The sequence below is a fragment of the Lottia gigantea genome (genome assembly GCF_000327385.1).
Source record: "Lottia gigantea unplaced genomic scaffold LOTGIsca_9, whole genome shotgun sequence".
Classification (NCBI taxonomy): Eukaryota; Metazoa; Mollusca; class Gastropoda; family Lottiidae; genus Lottia; species Lottia gigantea.
The window spans coordinates 4,329,453-4,356,001 of record NW_008710950.1 but is presented as its reverse complement, the minus strand read 5'-3'; the positions used below and the strand labels follow the sequence as shown (position 1 = coordinate 4,356,001).

The 26,549-nt window shown below is 32.7% G+C and overlaps 3 protein-coding genes across 3 annotated transcripts; 2 read left to right on the top strand and 1 right to left on the bottom strand.

Annotated features, from left to right (window-relative positions):
* Nucleotides 1-177: 177 nt before the first annotated feature.
* Nucleotides 178-11,914, top strand: LOTGIDRAFT_155952 (hypothetical protein; the record flags this gene model as incomplete). Its single annotated transcript, XM_009068451.1, has 5 exons — nucleotides 178-913; nucleotides 1,002-2,513; nucleotides 7,818-7,857; nucleotides 9,276-9,375; nucleotides 11,186-11,914. 5 exons carry the CDS (start codon nucleotides 178-180, stop codon nucleotides 11,912-11,914), a joined length of 3,117 nt encoding a protein of 1,038 aa, XP_009066699.1.
* A 1,537-nt stretch (nucleotides 11,915-13,451) lies between these two features.
* On the bottom strand, nucleotides 13,452-16,519 carry LOTGIDRAFT_211543 (hypothetical protein; the record flags this gene model as incomplete). The annotated part of the gene is made up of 7 exons (XM_009068450.1): nucleotides 16,234-16,519; nucleotides 15,809-15,922; nucleotides 15,353-15,550; nucleotides 14,807-15,131; nucleotides 14,358-14,417; nucleotides 14,099-14,171; nucleotides 13,452-13,774 (listed from the first exon to the last, which is right to left on the bottom strand). The coding sequence occupies exons 1-7, from the start codon at nucleotides 16,470-16,472 to the stop codon at nucleotides 13,452-13,454; spliced, it is 1,332 nt and encodes a 443-aa protein (XP_009066698.1). The 5' UTR covers nucleotides 16,473-16,519.
* Nucleotides 16,520-22,806: 6,287 nt separating this feature from the next.
* LOTGIDRAFT_98041 (hypothetical protein) lies at nucleotides 22,807-24,316 on the top strand (the record flags this gene model as incomplete). The annotated part of the gene is made up of 2 exons (XM_009068449.1): nucleotides 22,807-22,885; nucleotides 24,147-24,316. Coding segments are annotated over 2 exons (249 nt in total), but the record flags the coding sequence as incomplete, so codon positions are not given.
* Between the last annotated feature and the right edge of the window lie 2,233 nt (nucleotides 24,317-26,549).

Genomic DNA, 26,549 nt, shown 5'->3' with positions numbered 1-26,549 from the left:
ATATATTGGGCAGTAGGACCTTACAAAGACAATATTTTTTGTGTCAAAACTGTACATGTTGGACAGGCGAACTTGATTAACGAAATCAAACAATCAGGAAATTGACGAAAACAAAACAAATGAAGAACCAATGTATGATTACCATCGTCATACAAATTTTAATTTTGCTGTCCAATGATGTGGCCTGGTCCACCTAAGACTAGACAGACCACCCTTGGTGGAGAAGTTAGCATGCTAGAAGTTCTGAAAGAAATGAAAGACATGAGGTCAGAAGAAAACCAAAACCTGGATAAGCTAAACCATAAGATTGAAAACGTAGAGCGGGAGATGAGTTTAATAATGGAAGAAAATGTCGAACTGAAAAACTGTGTTAAGAGGTTGGAGTCCAAAGTAGAAATGTTAGACAGAGCAGCAAGACGCAACAATATTATTTTATATAATGTGGTGTATTCTTCGGATGATACAGAAAACACAGTAAGAGACATATTTAGATCAAACCTAAATATAGACGAAGATATTGACATTCAGCATGTTCACAGGATGCCATCAGCAAAGACGACCATCCTGGTAACCCTTGGTAAACCAACACAACGTATAAGAATTCTACAATCAGCAAAACATTTGAAAGGCAGTTATATATCTATTTCTGAAGATTTCACTGAACAGACGAGAGCCGTAAGGAAAAAGCTCGTTCCACATCTAAAGAGAGCAAAAGGAGATGGAAAGTTTAGTGTAATGAAATTTGACAAACTGCAGATAGAAAATGAAATCTTCCGTCTAGATGAAGCGGCCGATAAACTGGTTAAAGTCAGAACACTTAAACCGCGTACTGGAACCAACCAGAAAGAAAATAAACCAATAGCTACCAGGCCACGGCCCATTAGAAATTCCTCAAAAACGGCTTTCAATTTTGGTATAGAACGTTGAAGGGCTCAATAGACAGTGTAATAGGTATGGGTTTAAAGATCTGGTAAACGAACATGATATTATATTTTGTGTAGAAACTTGGATGTGTGATAACGATGATATTGTCTTCCCAGGATACATCCAACTCAGGAAAACCAGACAAAAGTCAAAGGGGGCATTCCGCAACTCTGGTGGTATTCTTGCTCTTGTCAGCACGGAGATCTCCAACCGTATTACAACGCACCAAAGTGTCTCTGACAACATTCTGTGGTTAATTTTACGCTTAGAAAACATTGTATTAATTCTTGGTGTTGTCTATTTCTCCCCACCTAACTCCTCTATTTACTCTGAAGAACCCATTTTCAGCATACTAGAAGATGAATGCTGCCAACTTCGATCGATATATCCAAATAGCCACCTAATAATTCAAGGTGACCTGAATGCAAGAACTGGTAATGGCCACTCAAAAGATATCATAGAGAACGATGATCCTAAATACTTACCAATTGACGATGACTTTGAGTACGATGTTGACTGGGATATTCCCAGGGTATCACAAGATCCAATTATCAACAGCCGTGGTAAACAGCTACTGGATTTTTGCAAGGTAAATGGTTTTCGAATATGTAATGGAAGACTCCACTCAGATAAAGACAAAGGGAAAATCAGTGGCCTTGCAAACAATGGACAAAGTGTTGTTGATTACGTACTCTGTGGCAGTGAAACTATGAAATTATTTAGCAATTTTGACATACTACCCGAAATAGAACATACACATATGCCGATTTCGTACCAACTCACACTAAAGGTAGATCGAAATATAAATGACTCTGAATTTAATGCCAACAAACCAAAACTAATATGGAACGTAAACAAATTTGAAGAATATGTCCAAAATTGGGAATCCGTTAGAACGGAAATAGACAATATCAGACAGTATTCTGATGTTCAGGCTGCGTATACAGAATTCGTTAACATTTTACAAACAACCAGCAAATGTTTCAATTTAAGACTACCAAGTGCCAACAAACCGAAAGTTGATTGGTTTAACTCGGACTGTCAAGAAGCAAGATCAGAAGTAAGGAAACATCTTCGCAGGTTTCATATCTCTAACTCAGTGGCGGACAGGGAACTGTACTCTTACTCGTGTAAATATTATAAATCACTGTGTAAGGACAGGTCAGAGAAGGCATTTTATGCCTTTTGCAGCTCCCTGGAAGAAACATTAAGAGCACATGATGGGAAACGGTTCTGGAGAGCTATTAAACCAAAAACAATCGTAAACAAAAACTCAATATCGGCAACAGATTGGACACACCATTTTATACAGCACTTCAGTGGCGTAGACATATCACCCGAATTTAAACAATTTCACGATGAAATAGAAAACTTTGTGGACTCTATTAAGATTGATGAGAATCTCGAAACTTTCGAGGATAATCCACTAAATAATGAAATTAGCCTCGGGGAAATAAATAATGCAATATCCGAAATCCAAAATGGCAAGGCGCCAGGATACGACGGGGTACCTATTGAACTATTTAAAAATGCACCTCAAATCTGCATGGATATTCTCCACTTTCTTTTTAACTGTATACTGAAAACCGGTGTGTATCCCACAGAGTGGACTATGGGAGTGATCGTGCCAATTTTCAAAAAGGGCAACTTAAATGACCCTGCAAACTACCGCCCTGTAACCCTTTTAGAAGTGTCTGGGAAAATATTTGCAAAAATTATCTGTGAACGACTAACAGACTGGTCTAAATCGGAAGAAACTTTAGTAAATGAACAAGCAGGATTCAGGTCTGGGTTCCAAACAATAGATAATATATTTATCGTAGATACAATTGTGAACAAAATAGTGAATTTATGCAGAGGTCGACTTATTGTGGTCTTATTGATCTCAAAGCTGCTTTCGATTCAATTTGCAGAAAAAGTCTGCTTTATAAGTTGTGGGATGGGAACGTTAGGGGCAATATATTCAGATTAGTGAAAAATATGTATGAAAATGTTAAGGCTTGTGTAAGAGTTCACCAGGGCACTACTAACTTTTTCCAAGCAGAATTTGGTGTCCCGCAAGGTTGTCAGCTCTCGCCATTCCTTTTTTCTCTCTTTATAAACGATATAGTGTCCGAATTGAGCAAAGACAACCAGAGATGTATTACTATTAACGAATTACAATTGTTTATATTGCTCTTTGCTGATGATATCATACTCTTCGACAGTACTGTGAAAGGTTTGCAACAGAGACTCGACAAGTTAGTCATACTGCAAAAAATGGAAACTAAAAGTCAATAGTAACAAAAGTAAGGTTATAGTATTTAGGAAAGGTGGCACCCTTAGAAAGTATGAGAAATTCGATCTTGATGGAACCGTCTTGGAAATAGTACCATCGTATAAATATCTGGGTATCCAAGTTTCATCCTCAACATCTTGGTACCAAGCTCAAAAAACGCTATCTCAGCAAGCTGAAAAAGCTATTCGGATCATAAGATCACAAATCTCAAACTTTCATAGATTGCCAATATGTACGCAAACTCATATCTTTGATGCCAAAATTAGGCCAATACTGCTATATGGCAGCGAAGTTTGGGGCTTTCACCCATCCCCTGACATTAAAAGAGTACAAGATAAATTTTTTAAGGCAGTACTCGGGTTAGGGAAGACAGCTCCAAACATTGCCGTCAGGGGTGAACTTGGCCTTCATTCAATGAGTGTTAACCTATATTGTAAAATTATTAAATATTGGATTAGATTAATTAGCCAACAAGAAAACAGAATTCTTGTTGATGTGTATCAATATCAATATTATCTTGCTGAAAACAATATCGACTGCTGGGCATTGAAAGTAAAACAGCTTTTGAATAAGTATGGTTTTGGTGAGATATGGTTGAATCAATCAGCAGACAAGTCATTCTTACATATTTTCAAACAACGATGTATAGATGTTGATAGCCAACAATGGCACTCTATATTAGAAACAACCTCTAAATTAGATTTTTATCACAGTTTTAAACTATATCCAAATAACGAGATGTATCTTAGTATTAGTATTAATCAATTTCGCACTGCATTATGTAAATTGAGGTGTTCAAACCACAACTTACTGATAGAAGAGGGACGAAAACTCGGACTAACTAGAGGTGAAAGACTGTGCCCTTTGTGCATCAGACCACATATTGAAACGGAGTACCATTTTGTTTTAATTTGTGCATTTTACCATGATCTAAGGGAAAAACTAATTCCCAAATATTATTATGAATACCTATCCCATCAAAAACTATCCATGCTTATGTCCTCCCAAAATACTGCCATCCTGAATAATTTAGCAAAATATACCTTTTTATCTTTCAAAAAGAGAAAGTTATTTTTTACTAATAAAGGCTAAATTAGTCCAGTTACTATATTATGTAAATGTTTATGATTTGTATAATGGGCCTGTGGCCTCTTTATTATTGAATAAAACTATCACTACCGACAGTAGCCTAAATATTTTTTATGTTTTACTCTCTTGCCATTACATATGTTGACTACACGTGTATATTGTGTTGAAACGTTATCTGCCCAACCTCATTAAAGAAGTGTGATAAATTCCATAACAGTCCTAAATTTTACTACCAAAAAAAGAGTATTCTGTACTGCCCATGGTCCAGTGACTATAATTAGTTGGTATGTCTACTGTAAACAATATGTCATCAGGTCTTAACACCACAATAAATCTGCCCAATTAAAGATTCCAAATTTAGTTCTGTTATGTTTGACCAGTATCATATTACGTACATACACATCTTTCTTTATGACTTCCGTAACTTTTCTTATTGACCTTCATTCAATTTTTTTAGAATCATTCTATAAACTCTTTTCTATTTTGAAATAATTAAATATTAACTTAATGCACTTGCAAATTGGCCGATGAATAGACTTTGGAAAAAGATGAGCAAACAGTGAAATAATTTTTCTGTCTAAATGTATTTTACTGTAGTGTAATATAAATTTAACACTTTTCAGACAATTAAAACACCGCATACCCTTCACCCCGTGGGGGACCCATCAACCATCTATTGCGCTTTAGCAATTTCAGACAAATGGCGATTTAACTCATTGACTTTGGAAACCCTATTTTAGACTGTTAATTTTATGAGCAAAGATTTGAATGCATTTTCAATAGGAACTTTAAAATATCAAATTATCTGAAATCAATCAGAATACACAAATGTTATCAGTTAAATCCAGTAGTTTGAAATTTTATGCGCTGAAAATATTATTTTATACTATTTTGGGGAACAATCTATTCATCTGAATAAATAAGTTAACCTCTTAACATTTTTTTATGGATTTGAAATGCTAAAACTTTGCAGCTTTTGTAAAAATTTTAAAATTTGATCAGATATAGAAATTGTGATTCTATAGTGATCAGATTTTTTTGTTGATATTCCTGATTGACACGATTCTGATTTTTGAAATTTTATGACTATCTTCTTTTACAATAAATCAAACAGAGTTTTGCTCAAGAGAACCAAACTTTCAAATTTAATCTAGTGAAAAAGGGCTTGGTACTAAATATAAAACATGAAATCTTATACCAGAGTGCCAAAAACAGGTCAAGTTATAGTACCTTCTAAGTGAAGTATTTTGTATTGGTGACAAGGTGCAATATAAATTTGTATCATATCTGTCAAAGAGTAATGAACCATCACATTCCAGTTTTGGCTGTAATGGCCGCCAAGTGGTAGTAAAAGTTAGGACTGATAATATTGTCTTGTGTTTTGTTATAAATACCATATTTTGTCAAAATCTTGCAACAATCGCGCCTTTAAGTGTTTACGAGCTAAAAATTGAACGCGTTTAAAGATTGAAGTCAATCACATAAAATAGTTCTCATTTTTGATTTTCAATAGGGTTCATCCATGGGTGATAATGATAAAAACCTTCAAGAGTGACTACGAGGAATATTGTGGATGAACGGCCATGGGTGACGCCAATATACGCCCCAACCCCATTTCACGTGGGCGTACAATACTTGCCCTAAATGTCAAGAACTCGACTAACCTATGTGAATCTGCACTGAAAAGATAAAGAAACGTCGCAAGTCACAGAAAATAGCGAATTGTTAGTTCAAATTTCAATAAAATAATAGATTATTGTCAGAAAGCAACCACATTTGGCACAAAGAATTGTTTGAGGTATTTCAAGTTATTGTTATGACATATCAAGGTTCTTCTGTACATGGAGTGGCACAGACGATTTACAGACGCCATTGGAATCTGCGCCCAGACTCTTAGGAAAACTGCACTTAGTTCTGCTGCATGGACATCAGTGCTGTTGCTGTCCTTTGACAATGACTTGAGCACGACTTGTTCGCGTTATTGGGAGGTTAAACGTGCCATGAGCTCACTGTCTTCACAGCAACTGAATTGTCAGTAAGCGTCAGTTTGTTTTATACAGTACTCTGCATTTCGATTTTCCTCCGCATCACTAACAACTTGCTCTGACAGTTCCCAAGGTTCACAACTCTTAAATCGAACGCAACCGATATTATCAGTTGAATGTCATTTAAACTGGCTTTTTTAAATTCTAAATATCATATTTTTAAAGAAAAATAACAATTTTGATCGTGCACGACTTTGTCCAAATAATCTAAAAATGCGACGTTTCTTTATCTGTAAATTTACAAGTCATAGGTGATGCAAAAAGAAGGTTTAGAAATATTGGCGCAAGATGGCCCGGCATGCTATAGGCCTAGGCTACTTGTGTGTCCCCTGAAACCGATGATCCCCACTAGGATTTCATTCTTTTTCTAGAATTCATATAGTTGTTACAATCATTTTTTTTTATGTCAGTGCTTTCTAAAGTAAGTATGTCAAGGTTAAGGAATTCATAATCAGTTAAGGAAGTTCTTAGTTTAGGACATTCTTAAGATGGTCTATGCAACATCCTTATGTATAATACTAGGCTAAGGAAAGATTTCCACTTAAGAAAGTTTTAAGCATACTGGCCCTCAACCTGTGACTGGTGTAGCATATGCCATCTGTGCTTCTAGATTGCCCACGATCTACAACTAAAAAAAGGTGTCGAAGACTACACCACTTTAGTTCTACATAACGATTGGACATCAAAGAAGTTAAATAAAAAAATATCATTAATAATTTTGTCCATGGTCTTGATAGGCCTACTTGTGCTACTTGGTTCCTAATCAACAAAATCAGGGTGTTACTTTAAATTCAAATTTACACATATATTTGACTGAATAAGCTAGGATTAGATTGTTAATACTCTGCATACAATCGGTTGTTTAGAAACTATACTATGAGGGTTACAGATTGTATGAGCTCCTAAGGAAATAATGATAAAGAAAGGTGTTAATGTGTGACAATATCTATTTATACACTTTTATTTCATTTATTACATAATAATATCTTATATTTATATAGTGAAAGGTTGAAGTCATAAAATTTGACATATACTTATCAACAGGACATTATAAACATTACATTTCTACACCTGTGTGTATGGATCGAGATATAGGCCAAATGTTATAAACGATGATCATTTTATAGTTCAATTAGTGTAACAAATACCATCAAATACGGAAATCCTGGACATTTGAATATTTTAATATTTTTAACTCTAGAATACGTCAATGGATCTATCTTACCAACACTTTTATGAACAGACACGTCGTTTTTGTCGGAAAAGGTCAGAATTATCTTGAATATCTACCACAATAATACGTCAGAACAGGTGTAACACAGCATAGTGAATAATATTTTGAATAAAAGATGAAATCGGATAGTGGTTGACTTGAGACTATAATATACACTGTAGATTATAGACTGTAGTCTGCCGTCACGTTTTGAATTATTTGTACAAGATCACTTTACTTCAATATATTCAATCTTGGCGTATTGAAGAGAAAGTAGGTGCATTTAAAGAGTTTGAGAAACGTCAAAGGTAAGTGGATTCGTGAACATCAGTTTTTTCAGACTTTATTAGGAAATTAATCAGTGCACTTAGACTTGTTTCAAATTTTTTATGAATACTTTTGTAATATACTTCGATAGACGTTTTTGTTTACGAGCTGTAGAATTAATTGTTGTTTACTGCTTTTTTATGTTTTTCATTTTATACACACAATAATTTATCTACCTCACACGTTCGTGCGTTAATGATGACCAAAAAACAGTATTCGTACTTCTTTCTCTGTAGGCCTACCTCAACCGATACCCAGCGGTGTTTCTTTGCTTTGCAAATCCCCCACCCCTGGACAATCCTGTGAGCCCCACTCAGGCCCTAATGATTCATAGTAACACAACTGAGGGTAGCATTCTATACAAGCTAGGTCCTGAAGAGTATTTTCGTCTATTTTTCATTCGACAGCCTGCACAGATGTGGACATCTAAGTAGTTTCGATTGTTGCAGTTAGTTAGTTAATACGAATTTATTATTAGAGTCATGGCCAATACTTTCAAGAGATAATAAGATAGAAATTTTGGACCAATGTCGTTTCTGCTTCATTATTAATTAGTAGGTTAATAGATCAGATGATGACGTAGGGCTTCAAGCATTGGCAATCTAAAATTGTCATTGTCATCCAATAAAATCTAAGCATCATAGGGATTAAGGGACAGTTAAATGAACATTTGATGACGTCAATTTAATAATAATAAGATATACCATATCACTGCCTGAGGTTTATTACCCACATCTTGGAATGAACACAGATAATTTCAATCAAATGAGTGTTGTATTACTGCTGAATATGTTATGTCCATGATCAAAGATTAAAACCCATCGCCTTTATGACTTTCAGCAATTAACTGAGTTATTCATCAAAAAGGGCGATTGAAAGTAGGTTACTGTTATAATGCATATTAGAATAAAAAGGACTTAAAAGAATTGTTGATTATCAGTTTTATAAATGGTTACATTAAGATCGATATCTATCAAAAGAAAGTAATAAATTCTTTATCAGAGAAATCTCCTTCATTACAAATTAAACACATTAATAACATTTCTACTTTCGTCATTTCCCACGAATTTTACCTTTACTAATAACATTATTTATTTAAAAACCTGATATAGGTCTGATCAGAAAGATTAACCTTTTTAGACTAATTGTTAAATGAAATAATGATAAATTTTATTGGTTAGATATTGGTCAGATACCAAGAAGGTAAAAATATCACGGCAGTTCACATTCTCACATTCATTATAACTTTAACAATTTGTATGTGAATTGATTCCGTTACAGGATAACAAACTATTCAGGTTTAAATAGGTTTGAGAATATATATCGTTCAGATGTTTCAGTTTATCCAATTTATTAGGTAGTGGGACAATGTCTGAAGAATATATGTCTTTTTGTTCAGGATGACAACTATGGAAAATAGACCGTGGACTTTTGGAGGACGTGCTAAGAAAAGATCGGCCAAGTTAAAGACACCACAGATTAATACTTATTTCAAACAGGTAAAACTTGCAAATTAAATATAATCTGAAATTTCAATGATCCTGCAGTTATTAACTTTTAGTTTTTGTACTGGTCCTTAGTTATACTAGTACAACGTTCAATTCAAATGCCTTGTTACAATCATTATGCACAAGATATATGATAAATTGAAAAGACTTTATAAAAGTTTTATATTTAATCTTTAGGGGTCCGTTTGAAGTTACATATTAAGCATACCTATTCAGTAACAGATTACCAATATACTTTAATACTATTTTTATTAAATAATTGACAAGTTTAATATTAAATTATATAAATAGCATATTGTACTTATATACTTATATTAATTAATCTGGATGTGATATTACATTATATTGTATATAAATATGTCTTTGATATTTTGAGAAGGGGTCAGTAATACAGTTAATGTATCTAATTTTCTTTAATGTTGTTAAGGATTTTGACCTATTCATATATTCTATCTGTCTGTTCTTATTCTCTGACGTATTTTTTTTTCAATTAAATATTAATGTCTTTCTAAAAATGCAAGCTGTATCACTTCATCTGGATTGTTGCTCCACCAGAAATGTCGTTGTATTTTCCATTTAAAATGGTACAACAATTCGGGACTATACCCATCCTAATTGAAATATAAAGGAAGACTATATCCTATTGGGAGTTTTTGAAGTGATTTTATCTGGTATATGTTAGTTTAGTCCCACCCTAATATCTTACTGTTTATAATATTGACAACCAGGTGAAAATATGATAATAACAGATAAATATCAATAAGTAGAAAAACAAATAAACATCAATCAAAACTTTTAAGATTTTGTTTTCTTTTAACATTTTATCTACATACTTTTTCTAGATTCTTTCTAACATTTTCTTAAGAGTGCAGAAGGAGAGGTCAATTATTCTCTTATCAGAAATATTCAATGGTCTTTCCAATCATGTAATGCTTAAGTATATACTTTATTAATAGAAACCGGTCCATACACTAAAATTCCAAGAAATGAAAGAATATGTAAAGTATGTAATATGCAGGAAATTGAAGATGAATACCATCATATTTTAATATGCACAGCTTTTAAAGAACTACGCCAGCAACATATTAAACCATATTATACCACACGACCAAATATGTACACATTTTTTAAATTAATGAGCACTACGAATGTAAAAGATCTAAGAAACCTTGGAAGATATCTAATGTATGCGAGTAAAAAACGGTGATATGTAATCTGTATGATTTATTATGATTTATTTAATTATTTTCACATTACTCTCCTAAATGTATTTATATTTATTATTTATTATGTATTTTGTAAATAAGTTATACCGATGAGTCTGTGACTCAAGGTTAATAAAGAATTGAAATTGAAATTAATTGTGATTATACCATTTAATAACTTGGTTGTCAAACAAATTAAATCACATTCAGAGTAATTAAATTAAATTTGAACACCACAAAAAGAGATAATAAACTAAAACAATGATCCTGGGGTTAATTGAAATAAATAATTTGCTTGTTTATCAACATTCTGGGTCATGTTTGTTTATTTTGAAATTGACAGTCTGGACATTTAAATATTGGAGGCAAACAAATTATCATAATTTAAACATAGATTACTTGTCCTGTGTTTTCTACAAATTTTCTAATTTACAAAAGTTTTATGAAATGAATGGAGTTTAACATCCTACTTTTGAATACGGGCAACATTATGCTGTAAGCAATAAACTGTGTGTTCAGCCAAGGAATGTAAAATAAAAAACTGACATACACTGTACACTACATCACATTAATTTCAGTTTCTTTAATATTTTCAGATACAGAAATGTCAGGAATTATATTCCAAATTAAAATTAGAAAATACAGAAAGCAAATTAATTACAGCTCCATTTCCAAAAATACAAACTCGAGAGAAAACATTTTTAAGTTTACCAGCTCAGAGGAAAAGTATTGGTACAAGTTTTCTTACACAGAAATTTGAAGCACAATCAGTGAAGACGAATTCTTCTGATGACATTCGTAGACAAGATACTGATAGAAGGCGACACTCTAGAATGACACCAAAAAGACTTTGTGAATATCTTCAATCAAAAGGTTTTGGACAACCTCGAATGTTGACCTCTTCATACATGAAGAGACCCAATGAAACTGTCATCAAATCAAATCCTTTGCCATTTTTTAAAATACTCCCTAAAAATAATTCAAAGCAAAGCAAATTCAAAAGTAAAACCAACTGTCTTGAACAGAACTCAAAAGCAACAGAAAGTGTAAGAAAAGAATCTTTGGAAACTTTCACACCTCTTCGTAAGAATAAAGAAGAGGAAAGTAATGAATGTGGAAATTCCTTATGTTTGATTCAGACACCTTTAACACGTAAAGAACGATTTGAACGTATCGAAGCCTGGCTAGAGGATGTAAATAACACAGATAGAGAAATTCCATCTAGAGATTCTGATAGTGACAATGTAACAATTGAAGAGATTGTGGTACTGGATCCTATGAGCAGACAAAACTCTACAACTAGAATTAACAGTGTTCCTTCATAATCAAATACAGGTAACCAAATCCATTTATGAAGAAGCTTCAATCAGTGTCTGCTAAATCATAGCACAGGTTACTCAGATTCCACTATGACTGGTCTTAAATTACATTCAAAGATCACGCTGAACTAATACTTGGTTTGATGCAATTCATGCTAATATCAGACCATATATCTCAAAGGGATATTCACAAAATAGTATTCTACTCAGAAACTGATACAAAATTTTACAAAATACATATGTAAGTGTAAATTGTTTGTCATTTTTGGTAAAATATAGGCTAAAAACCTAATTAACTTTACTTTGATTTGACATTATCATACAAATCGATTCAAATCAAAATAGTGCTAAAGAGTGGCTAAGATAGCTAATAGTAAGTTTGATACTTTGTATTACCATTACTATAAGATGTTTTAAGTCAATAATTACATGATTCTATCCAGAGTGATTCAAGTTGCTTGGTATTTGTGGTAATTGAATGACATTCAGGAAATTGTAAAGAGATTTTCTAAACTTTTTAGGTGTATCCATACCAATCTGCTACTTTTGCCATAAAATACTTAGTATTAGTGAAACCAAAAGACCCACATATGTGTGCCTTAAAATTGAAATGGTGCAAATTGAGCTGTCTGCTCCCTTATACACATAAAAATTAGAAAACCTCTTCGAAATCACTATAACAAGAACAAATATCATTACAATTTATTTTCATTCACAATGTATTTTGCAATATTGTATTTATTTCATTATATCTGTGATATATTTATTTCATGATCTCAAAATAAATCAATTCATGATCAGATTTGATAAAAAATGTAAATAAACATTAAATGGTCAATAGACAAGGCAGTACATTCTTTTTGAGCAGTATAAGCTTACATATATATATTTTGGTAGCTAATTTACTAAATATCAACGAAAAAAAACCCAAACTAATCAGTATCAGTTGTAATATTTTACAGCAGATAGCTTTTCATCAGAGGTATCATGAAATTTGTCTCAAAAATTCTGTATGATCAATATTGGGGGTCATCCTTCTATAGAAACACTAGACTATGTCACAAGCAAGGCCATGGATTACATTACGCCAATGACCTAAGTTTATCAAGTTTAGGCAAGGCCAATGCGACAAATGCCTCACCTTTGAAACTATCACCAAACTTTTATGTATTTTACATTCACCCAGATCTCCCTTTTCCTCATTTGAATGTGGATTGTGCTTGTTTATATTTCAAATAAAACACAAAGCTTACTAAAATGTATCAATAAGAAATTTAAATCATTACTTCTGACAAGACTATAAGATAAACAATTAATAAAATAAAATAAATATTTAGTGCACTTGCTTCTGGAAGTTAAGGGAGGGGGTCTAACATGCCATGGATAAGTAAACTATTTAGATATTCAATTCTTTTAAAAGCAGTGATTTGATGCTTATTGCAAATAAGAACTTTATGTGTATTATATAAATCTCAGAAATGTCTTCACATTTCAAACAAAACCTAGACATTTTTGTTTAAATATAATTAAACAAGATAGTTTGCTATAAAACAGGCTGATGAAAGACAACTTTACCACTTAAACTACCAGAAACAAACATAAAGTGTTTGGGTGAGAATTTTGTTGCCAGTACATAGCTATTATGAGATTGATTGGTTTGATAAACATGTAGATTCTTTACTTCACTCGGCACACAATCACAAATCTCATCACAATTCTGGTTAAATGTTAACAATCGTACACCATCTTTATATGGTGAACATATCACACGTCCATCATAACTAAAACATAATTCTTTAATAAAGCCCTCCCCCACGTTAGGTTCTTGTTTATAAAACATTAATCTCGGTTTATTCACTTTTAAAGCTGGATGCTTGTACTTTTCATTTAATAAAGCTGAATGCCCCCAGTCTGAAGTATATTTATGTGTTTGTAATGGAGAAGTTGTGTTTGTAGAAGAGTCAGAATCATCTATTGTATCTGTTGTAACGTCTGTTGTTAATCCAGAACGCTGTTGAAAACTTAATAACGCCTCAGTAAAACTCTGTTCATATTCATCATCTGAGACTATTTCAATACTATCATCTGTTATAATTTCAATGATATCGTTGCTGTCAGATAAATAACTACTATCATCAGAATCACTACTAGTAGCTTCTACATCTTCATCTATATTCAATGCATAATAACTAGAAGATGAAGTACTAGGTTGATCAAGACTAATATCGTCTGGAGTTGACTGGATATCATGGACACAAACCCACTGAAATATATATAACAGTTACAAAATTAAGACCCACATCCATAGATTTTTTATGAGTAATTTTGGACCAACAACATGGGTGATACAAATATCTGCTCCCCTTTCACGTTGAAATATAAAATTCTAAAAATCTGATTTTAGTTTTAGTTTTATCCTGAATATGGCTTTAAAAATAAACAACAATACCTCTGAATCACTATCTGTACTAGTATTCCTGGATACAATACACCAGCTATGTGGGTGAACCTGAAATGTATAATGGAATTAGTTTTCAGACTGATGTTAACAGAGAAACTTACCTGAAGAAATCAAGTCCAGTTTCACTAACTTTTGATGATGTAATTTAAATTGATTGGCCAATCTTAGTTAAAATTAAACAGGGACCATATGCAAACTTTTGCTTTTAAATTATGTACAATAAAGGATATTCTGCTAGTTGCTTACTTTATTTTGAATTAAAAGTTGGAAAGTTTATTAATAAGAACATCTTTAGCACACTAAATCATACAATATTGTCACAATTGATTGACTAGGTGCATTTTCCATGTCGTTCATTTAAATGGAGGAACTGAGTTGATAAAAATTGCTAGATAAGGGTATGACACTCCTTTCAAAAATCAAACATTTCATAGTACCTGTAGACTAGCTATTACTTCTGCCTCATTGCCAGATGGAAAGTCAGAGATAAATTCTATTCTGTTGGTTTTCCGATGAATGAAAGGATTATCTTTAACTACTAATTCCGATTCACCAGCTGAATTTATTCTATGAACTCTGTAGACATCTGGTTTAAAACTATATAAATCAGTAGGTAATGTGTGTAAGTTTAGATCATGTATTATAATCATATAACCACGAGATGTTGAGATGATAAGTTTCTTATTATCAGATGTCAGTTTAGATCTCATCAATCCTTTTGTTAATAAAACTTGTTTGTGTTCATCATTTTGACCAGAATAACTGAAATACAAAAGATATATTCTTCTCATTAGGTCAATTGATTCTTCAAGACCCGTCTACCCATCTAAATATCCACCGCCCATCAGTTGTCATTACATTCATTCCCCAAAACAATCCATCACAATCAATAGAATATAAATAAAGAAAGAAAGTTGTGTTCTTTCATCCTTAAACATTTAACAGACATGATGAAAATTGCAGGAGTCAAATTTAAATCTTACTTGTTGATGTCCCAGGTACAAATTCTGCCATCAAAACCAGATGTTACCAATAAACTTTCAGAACTATTATACTCTATATTCTTTACCCAATAATCGTGTCCAGTTAATGTTTTAATTCTTGATTTTAAAAATCGACAATCCCACAACACCACAGTTTTATCATCTGAACATGTAGCAAATAATCTTGTATCTAAAAATCTACCAATGAAATATACATAACAATTAGGCTTATATAACTGTGTTCTGGAAACTTGATGAAGGCAGTTTAATAATCAAGTTATTTCCCTTCATTACCTCAGTCCTGTTTTTTTAACAAAAATTTCTCCTACAAACCATTATGCTCCTTATATTATATTTGCAAAACACTTAAAGCTTAAATTTTATATCCTGAATTTATATATCATTGGCAAATTAAATGTGATCAGCAAAAATATATCAGTTTTAATTTTAACTGACCTGACACAATTTACACAATCAGAATGTGCATCTTGTTTCTCTTTTAACAACTGACCATTATATGGATCAAACATTAAAAAACTCTTATGTTGACAAGCTGCTATTAAAATTGAACTACAATAGAATGATAAGAAATTAATCAAAACATGATTAGATATGGAGACTCTCCAGACAGAGTGGAATATGGACACAAGTAAATTACATCATGAGGCCACATGAAATGAGTTTCATTTACATAGATGTAGCATAGTTTTACTTTACTGTACCGGTACATCAAATTATCTTTGCTATTTGAAAAACAAACTTGGTTGTATGCAGGTTTTATTATCTAGTAATATCTCACAGATTTTTGTTGTAGGAACAAATTGGAAGAGACATTCCATTCATTAGATTATTATCATTATTCAAAAACACAAAGCTCTCACCCATCTGTTGAATAATCAAAATTAAAAATGGCACCATGTTGCCCACCATTAGGTAATTCATGGGGATTCCATGTCAAAACTGGTTTTATGTTGGTATACAAGTAGGGATAGATTTGTTTTCTTTCACAATGTCTCAAAACCCCTGAGTTTCTCTTCATTAACCATTTCCATGGTTCAAAATTTCTTCCAGAATTCGATTCATTTTGAGGTACTGGTCTTATTTTCTTAACTGTTTTCATATTTCAGTATAATAAGTTAGGATAGATAGATACTTAAGGCATTCTGGAATAAAAAAGAAAAAAACAATATTGCCTCTTAAAAATTAGATTATTAGCCTATAGAGCGTTAAAGCTATAGAGTGGTTTGGATATTGTATAGATAGGCCTACTGTAGGCTTCTAAGTCAGATAAATCTGTTTCCAGCTGGATATGGGCTTAGTACTATACTTTCCAAAATCAGCTTTAAGCAAGGTATCATGGTTTTAAATAGTAAATTGACTACACAGACTGATTTTTTCAACTTATTTATCAGTTATGTCTTCCCACAATATTTGCTGGTAATTTACCAATTGAGGCCATTATTTTTCTGTGAAGTGACATATCACCTTCAAAATATTTCTGATATTCAAGGAATAATACACATAACATTTAGAGTAAATCTGTAATAAATAGTGAAGTATCATCAGTATCGTCTTGTCTGAATTTCTTTTTTTTTTTTATGCCTTTATATGGTCAAGGGGATGCCCTGACTGAATTAATCAATCGATCCTATGAAAAGTGCAAACATGGTGTTATTGCACCTAAAATCGATTTTAATTCAATAATTAATTTTAGATACAAATACAATGTAATCATGAGATGACAAAATTACGAATTTTTACCTGGGATTTTGTTGACATTTTGTCTTTCTTTTCTACCTTCCACACACAAGAGGTAAGCAAGGGGCGTAACCACAAAGACTGCATACAACAGTTAAATTGTATTCTCTGTAGCCTACCTCTGCTCTGTACAACTCTACCATTACCAAGAAAGAAAGTAGGATAGAAAAATTTAGTGAACACCCCCCCCCCCCCTCTACTTATTCCAATTAAAAAAAATTATATTTATTTGTTGGGGGGGTTATTTTGATTTCGCCTACTATCAAAGGATATCTTGGCTTACCTTGGCCTGCATGTGCGACAATTGCCATCATAATTAAATTTTGATTCTTTGCCGCGCGTTATAGCCTGCCAAATTTTTGGTTTTTAACTGAAATCTTATTGTTTCTATTCAGAAAGCCGCGCCAAAGCTACAATAGCTGGAAGAAGTTACTTTCTCAAGGTACAATTAAAAAGGCGTAGTAAAGTATAGACCTATCCTGGCTATTCATCTCCTTCTGGAAAAGGGCGTAAAAATGGGGGAGGGGGGTGTTGGGTATTTTGATTTCTCCTACTATCAAAGGGTATCTTGGCTTACCTTGGCCTGCATGTGCGACAATTGCCATCATAATTAAATTTTGTTTCTTTGCCATGTGTTATCGCCTGTCAAATTTCACACCATCACAATGTTCTTCTTTCGGTCTTCTATAGGTTGTTGTAGGTCTACATTTACATTCATTCATTCAGGTTTGCTATAATTACTTTGGTTTTTAACTGAAATCTTATTGTTTCTATTCAGAAAGCCGCACCAAAGCTACAATAGCTGGAAGAAGTTAATTTCTCAAGGTACAATTAAAAAGGCGTAGTAAAGTATAGACCTATCCTGGCTATTCATCTCCCCAATTTCTGGAAAAGGGCGTAACGATTTTAAATAAAAGGTGATTGAATAAGCGTTTGAATGATTTGGGTTTGAATAAATAAAGCATGTGAGATGGCGAGGCGTGATTGATAAGGACTTATTTCATGCTGACACGTCTCAGGTATTCACTAAGTCATAATTTGTAAATACTATCATATATGAAGTTTATTTTGATTTCTTGATATGAAAAATATCAATATTCTGATATTTACAGTATTGTTAATGAATCGCAATAAACGCCCAAAATACATATTGTTCTCCGAAGAATGGTCCAAGTAGATCTTGCAATTGATATAACTCGAGAGCCTCTGATTGATATATAGCAATCGGTGGCAACTATATGCTTAAGAAAAAACTGACCAATTGCTTGACTTGTGTCAGGGAGAAAAATTGAAAATAAAGACTTAAATACTGCAACCTGAAAGGGTATTATTTCAATACTACCATATTTTGCAACAAAATACTAATTATTTCCACAAAAATTGTATTCTTGGGTAGTGGGGATGGGCATGGTTACCCTTTGGAGCTGCAACTGATATATCAAAACAAAATTCAACTGCCACGAGAGTAAATATTGGATCATAAAGATTTTGTATAATCTTTTTAATAATATGTGAGATGATGCGGGAAAAGTAAGATAGACCTTTACTTTTGAATTCTTTGAACTTTCTTGGTTTTGAAATCGTTCTAATATCAATTAAACAATTTTATTTGCTTACAGTAATATTTTCTTTTAATAAACTATATAAATGTTGATCCTTATTATTTCTAAATTTGTGATGTCAACTGGAGATAAATTTTCAAGATGTTGATAAATTTACTCATTTAATTTCTCAAATAAAACATGTCAATTTAAGTTTATTTCTAAACATAAAACATAGGTGTGGTCGTATTTCTATATACTTTATACAATACAAACTTTCAATTACTGGGCCCATTTTTTAAATGCGATTTTTAAAGGGATAATTAATCGAAATTAGAGTCTTGTTTTCTCAACTGAAACAGATCTATTTCCTTATGAAATATAGCTTACCATATATGTAACAAAGTCAAGAAAAATTGAAATTGATAGCAATATCTTCACGAACTAAACTACAATCATATTAACGAACTTCATAATGCATTTGTAGTTCGAAAGCTTTGTTGTACTAATATCTCATCAATTCACAGGCTATATAATCCTCAAAATCTATTAAAGGCAGTCGGATTTTATAAATAGTTGAACATTGTTTTTGAAGTAAACCTTAGTTTGTGTAAATGACAACGAATAATAAATATAGCTTGCCAGGCAAGGTAGGTAGGTAGGTAGATGACGAGTTAACGTTCGCTTCCAGCGGATGCTGATATCGCAAACTAGGTAGTTGTTGGTAGTCGTAGAAGTTGGTATTTGGATTGGATCAAATTGTGTTGTTGGTTTGGTTGTTGATTCTTCGTTAGATCTGGTCGGGTCGAATGACATGGCGGTGAAACTCGGCCCTGGATGGTGTGGCGTGAGTTACTCGGTTTCCTTCATTTTTCCAAACTCGTTCTGATCATGGTATTTCTTGTTGATTGGTAGTCGAATGGTAGTCGTTGGTTTGGTTTGGTTTGGTTAGATTATCTGTTATCTGTTGGAAAACTCGAAGGCCTGAAAAAAAAAAAGGAAAAAAAAAGAAAAAAAAGTGAGAAAAAGAGGGAGGAAAGAAGGGGGGGGGGGGGGGGAGGGGGTAAGCTTTCACAAAAGGGGGAGAGATGTTCTCTAATGTTTCTGCAATGAAACTTGTTGAATTGATTGGATATAATTAAAAAGTGTTAAGAAACTTTGAGTTTAAAAACTTAGCCTATCTGTTCAAGACAGATGGAAGAAAATGGAAATGGAAGACGAGTTCCATTATCGTATACCAGTGGTCCGTGGATGGAGCCAAAACATTCTGTATGGTGAGTGGTATGCCGTTGGTTTCCAGGTACTCTAGCAGTGGCTTACGAGCGGGTTTCAGTTCAGTGCATTGAATGAGGACATGCGACCTAGTGGCAACGTGGCCGCAGCGACATTTAATGGCGTTGAACTGATGGTCTCGTAGTACGTTGTTGGTCCGGAGTCTGGTTGCCACTTTGCAGATGGCTACAGATGGATGGTTTGATTTGGTTTGGTTTGGTATCTTCGGATCAATCTGGTATCTTGCAGTGTCGAGGTTCCGTAACATGTCGGACGCCAGGCAAGGTAACATACGCATCAATATATAAGGCATACAAATTTCATGTGGGCGTATTAATAAAACAAGTACATAACATAAGCTGAAATTAAGAAGAGGGGTTAAACATGAGAGTATATAATATAACAACAATGAAGCTAATCAGACAACTTCTTCAAATAGCTTCTAAATGTCGTTCAAATGAAAAGACAACCGACCGTTTTGTCTGATTCTGTATTTACAAAATTTATAACATTATTATTTCTAAATTGTTATTCACTGAGATTTTATCAAGGACTTCTACTAAAGAAAATTGGGGGAATATATTTTTTTGCTTCCTAAATACAAAATATATTTATGCAGCTGTGGGGACTTTAGCTGCATCGCATATCGAGTTAATAATATGAATTCATTAAACTGACTATTAACCAGGATAAAAATATGGGATGGTGACAAACTATTGAATTTCAACATGCACGTTCCATGCAATGATTTTGAAGAGCAATCTCTCGAAAGAAAGTAAATCAGTATTAGTGTTCACAGCTCACCATCGAAATTGTAGCCCGTTTAAAAGTTAAAACGACGACTCGTCATTGTAAGATACTGTGATATATAGAAAAGACATACATGTATATAGAACTAGTGAGTAAAATTCCTATTTTGAAGTAGGCCTAGATGTATTTTTTAACGAATTGTGCGATTTCGTACATTTTAGTACTTTTAAAGACTATTTACAAATATTCAAGACCCAAATCAACCGAAAATGGGGAATCTGTCCCTTAACAAACAGTTGCATTAACAATAAAAAATGTTGTCACCTTGTGTCAGTGTATTGCATGCGAATTCGACCATTTTATCCTTGTAAAAAAGTAAACATGGTTAATCTGTTAGGAATCTGTTGTTAAATTATAACAGGAAGGTAGCACTGACTCCAATTGACCACTTAATTCAAAACCTCCATTTCTAAATGTACACGCAGGCATCAGAAGAGTGATACCAGAATAAAACTATAATACTATCAAAATTATCAAATAACACAATATACCATAGAACAAGAACAAGATGAAATGCAGAAAGCACATACACGAATGTAGTTTTGAAAACCTACATTTATCCATTTATATCTTGAATAGATATGTTGCGTAAGGTATTATGTATAGTCGGGTGCAAGTCATGCGTGTAGGGAGCAACAACCGATGATAATTATTAACTGATGTACTGAACGATCAAATTTCTTTCTTTTTTATGAGGTTTTAAACAGTAAATGCCCCAAAAAGTAAATTACAAATATCTTAGTAGCTACCACACATACACAATATTCAAATCATCTACTCTAATTTCAAAAATATTTGTTCAACTTCAAATTATGTTTAAACCGATCTGACGTTAGATTTACTTTTGGACCCTTTACGTCAAAATGTGGTAAAAAGTAGACAGAAGGCATTTACAAGAAATGTTTTTGTTGGTTTCGGCACTGTAAAAACCACGTTTCCCGTAAATGGCTGCATTAAATGGTATAATACAATTCACTGGGATAGTCTTAACCTGTCTGATGCTAACAAATTTCTGCTGCAATGGTCAGTTGACCTGATGTTTTCTCTCTCTATGTCTACTGACCTGGGGTTAACTTGATGTATTGGCTATTTTTTTTAAAGGTTAAGATTTTTTTATTATATTAAACAAAATATATATAACTTTCTTTTCCACACATAAAATAATGAAGTGGAAAATTTGGGAATAAAATCAAGAATAAGAAGCCTTTTCGAAATAAAGTTTAACGCCCTTCATTCAATTATATTTTGACTTTGATCTTTTCATCAAATATTTTGAATTCGTAATTCATTAAGCTCAATAGGTTACATGACCCACGGGTGAAAAGTAGGACTTAGCCCAAATAGAAAAAAGGGAGAAATGGTTTATCTCATTGAACGATTTGTCTATTCGAATTTTTTAATAGAAGACCTCAAACTTTTTAATGGTAAATCCACGTTGCGCCGCCAAGCGATTAATTCAAGTCGTATGAGCCAGAAGTCCGCTCTGTTTTCATATGAATAGATTGTGTGTAATAAAAGGTGTTTGCCCTGAACTAAGTCTATCTAAAGATTGGGTAGTAATAGAAGTAAATATGACTAGGGTGTGTAATTGTTGGAAACTAAATTTTAAGGGCATACAAGTTATTAAGCTCACGCCCTCACACGTGACTCTTTATTAAATGATCTGCAATAGCAGATTTAAACCTACAAATGAAGTTGTAGTTTAATCAATTTGTGAGATCTTGCCGACCAGTCATCATGTTAACATTGGGGACATATCCTAAAATATTTTCACCAACTGTATTAGTGAAAGATAACCAGAGACAGAGTGTTTCTAAGGATGTTGGAATATTAAATGATCCTTTGTATCTACTACCGGACTCGGATCACCTGAGATATCAATATTTATATTCGTCATGTCCTGCATGTGTGGAACTATCAGATAGAGGTACTTCAGAAATGATGTTATTAAATACCCAGATTCTACCCTGGCACCATCATCATCATCTTCCGACCAAACATTCTTATCCTATTCGAGATACCATCTTGTATCAACACGAACAATCAGAAAAACTCTCCTGTCAGAACAAAAGTAAAGTATTTATGTGTCCATATTGTTCTGTATCTTGTAGTAATCGTGGCCAGTTATTGGGGCATGTCAGAATACATACAGGTAAGATGTCTCATTTTGTTCAACAGCGCCATCAAAATATTGACACCAAGCATAATTCTTTGACTTTGCAATCGTTTACCGGATCAGGTACCTCATGTTTCAGACATGGAAAAATAAGATTTCCATGCATTTAATGGGTAATGGAGTTCTCAAAAAATAGATTCCTAAATGTATAAACAAAAACTTCATTAACTGTATAAATTGAGTACAGATTGAGTTTCATGATCATTTTTGTGTTCTCATGATTCGCTTGGTCAACTTTTGGAAAATCTTTCGCTTAAAGCTTGAAACTATTTTTTTAAAGCCTTTATTAGTCTGTAAAGAGCATCTTTAAAAGCCACTTATAATTGAAAAATGATTTCTGAAATTTGGTTGTAAGAACTAAAATTATAGTCAAAACAATTCAAATGATTTACGCATTTCACTGAGCCTAAGATGCTTAGCCCATGACCAATCTGCACTTCTTGACGATATTTTCAAATATGATGAATTTGTTTGTATCAGAGGTGGTTGTGTCAATTTTGATAATCATTAAAAACTTGTTAATTAAAAAAAATAGATGCTATAGTATGCTGACACTGTAGGTTCTTATTTAGGTACGATTGGGGGCGATTTCCTCGCTTATTTGGTTTAACTAGCAATATTCTTTTCAATCTGATCCTCCTAATGAACCCAAATGATTATTCCTTAGACCGAAAACTGGAAGGTTAAAACAAATGACAACTAATGAAATATTTAAATTTCTTGGGTAACGGATGTAAAAATCACAAAACTTGCATGAAAAAATGATCGCTTCAGGTGTGTTTAAGACGTCCAGGTGCATGAGGGGAAGAATTTCCACGTTGAGAATTGACTCGCTCTATCAACCGACCCCGATATAACATCGATAATACTGAAGTGTTTATCTCATGAAATCTTAATCTATTTTTTTCACTAAATACCCCCAAAAGACTGAATGATGTGAATGGTTCAAAATTAAATGTAGGGCGGGATAAATAAGATTTATATTTATCGGTAAATCAGTGTAACTTGAATAGACTTTCAACTTTTTTTCTTACTTAAACTTAATAATAAAAATGACATTTTTTTTTGTCCTTTTAACACTAAAAGCCAAACAAAAGCTCAAAAAGGCATAAAAATCGTTTTTATAATGTTTTATATATGCATCATAAACAGCTTTATATATCTAGATATACATTTCATATTTTCTGTGTATTTCATAATAACGATCTATCAACGATTTTTTTTGGTATTTTTTCAGGAGAGCGACCATTTGTTTGTCAGGAACCTGGGTGTAATAAGGCTTTTATTCGAAATGAAGAATTAACAAGGCATCGTAGAATCCACACTGGGGAGAGACCATACAGATGTACGACTTGTAGTAAAGCCTTCACGAGGAAAGACCATCTTAACAAACATGTTAAAATACATATAGTAGATGATATAACAACTCATTAGATATCCATTACAGCACAAGTTGCACCAACGTTTAATTTACTGTACAATACCAAAAATATAGTAAATGCACAAAATATATTTGAGCAGCACAACATATGTATTGTGCACTTTTACAATAAACCATGGCATCCTGTTTCAAAATTGGAAGAATATATTAGTAGCAGGCCCGTAGCCAGACTTGATGTCCAATATTTTGCCCCCCCCCCCCCCCCCACCCACCCTCTCACACATACAAACTTGTAACTACAGACAGGCATAAATGATAAGACAGCATTGAATTGGAGAATTTTTAATTTCAATTTATCCAGCTTTCAGAATTTCATTCAATTTGATAAAAACGAAGAGAGAGATTTTTCGTTTCATTTTTTAGTTTGTTTGAGAATTGTCATCAATTGATGTCGAGGGTATTCTGTGAAAGAGAAGTGAAGCAAACATTTTGATTAGATTGTTTACTTGCATTATAAAGCTATAATTCATTAAAAACAGTTACCCCGAATATTTTCATCGTATTATGTCTATGATGTATGGATTCAGTGTTTACTCTTTTTTTCTATCATAGCATAATTTGGTTCTAATTTCTAATACACTCAGTCCATACTCATCCAACATCATAGACCTAATACAAACATTATTTATCTTTTACATGCGAAAAGAATTTGTTTCATGTATATTATTATTTATTATACTTAATTTAGTTTGTAAATTTGTGTACAATATATAAATTATTGTGTAAACTTGCCAATTTTTGCTAGTCATTATATTATATTTAGAGTGGGAAATAAATGGTGATTTTTCAGTTTATTATTGGTTTCGTGAATAAAAGATGTCGTTTCACTTATAAATGTTTTTTTTTCACTTTATTTAAATATGATTTAATGCATCAACAACAAAACTGCCCCATATGATTCAAATATTAATCAATCCAAACTGATGTTCCATTCATCAATGCTGGTAGTTGAAGATCCGGTGAATTTGTACAGTTCAGATGTAGTATGTTGGTGAGGAGATCACTTGAATTGGATAACCCTTTTAACTTGACAATGATAATATAATTAGTACATCAAACGAGAAAATGGAAAACCGTATAGAATTATTAAAACTATATTTGAAAAAAGAAATTGAAAAAGTCTGCTACGTATTAATTGAACGCTATTTATGTATGCCGTGGAAGAAATCAAGCCTTAGGGTTTCTAAAAGTAGCCACTTCTTCAAATATTTTTCCTTTTAAATCCTACTTTTCGTAGGTTCACCCAGTCCTTGTAGTGTACTTAAAAGTATGTCGTGGAAAATATAATAATCTAATGATAAGTGAAAAACGCGATTAGAATGTGTTCATAATATAACCAGTGATATTTACCTCTGTCAACAATGATTAAAAAGTAAAGGTGTTTTATTCAAGACCAGTCAGTTTAAATGATACTCCATGTTAATTATTAGGGGAAAAACTCTCTAGATAATTAATTTAACCATAGTAAACACTAGTCTCTTTTTACCTCCAATCTCAAAATGTTTGAAGATCTCTCAATACAAATACTAAAAATTGGGGATCTAAAAGGGTAATGAGAAAATAGGAATAATGGTAATATTGAATGTGTCAATAAAATAGAAGGCTATTAGCCTGAAGGTTGTTAAACAGGTATTATGGGACAATATAAGGTGTAACTCAATATAAAGCAATTATAGTCAAAATATTGGTACTTATATTGTAAAGTAGAAACAGGCGTAACTAAATAATATATTCTTCAAACTGACCCTTTCATATTAAACTCTGACTGTCATTTCAATATATATATATAACTTACATTCATAAGTGTGACTATAGTCGTTATTGTTGTCAAAATGACGCATGTAGGCCTACGTCAACGTAGTTTTAATAATAATATGTTAATTTAATAATTTCGTTTTCACCATTAAAATGGTAAAAAAACATTAAACAACTTCCTTGTAACACTCGAATGTTATACAAAATATATGATGCATAAAATCCACAAAGCATGAAATTACTAGCATAGAACAGACTATTTATTTTAAATGTGTGTTTTTGTTGAGCTAGTTTTAAAATGGTGTCAAGACGTAAGATTGTATGATAGAATGATCAAACTTATAAAAACAGAATTCAATCAGATTGACCTTCTCGTTCCCGATGAGTCAGTGGCGGAGCCAGGTTTACGTCCGAGGGGAGAATGGGGGGGGGGGGGGGGGGTGA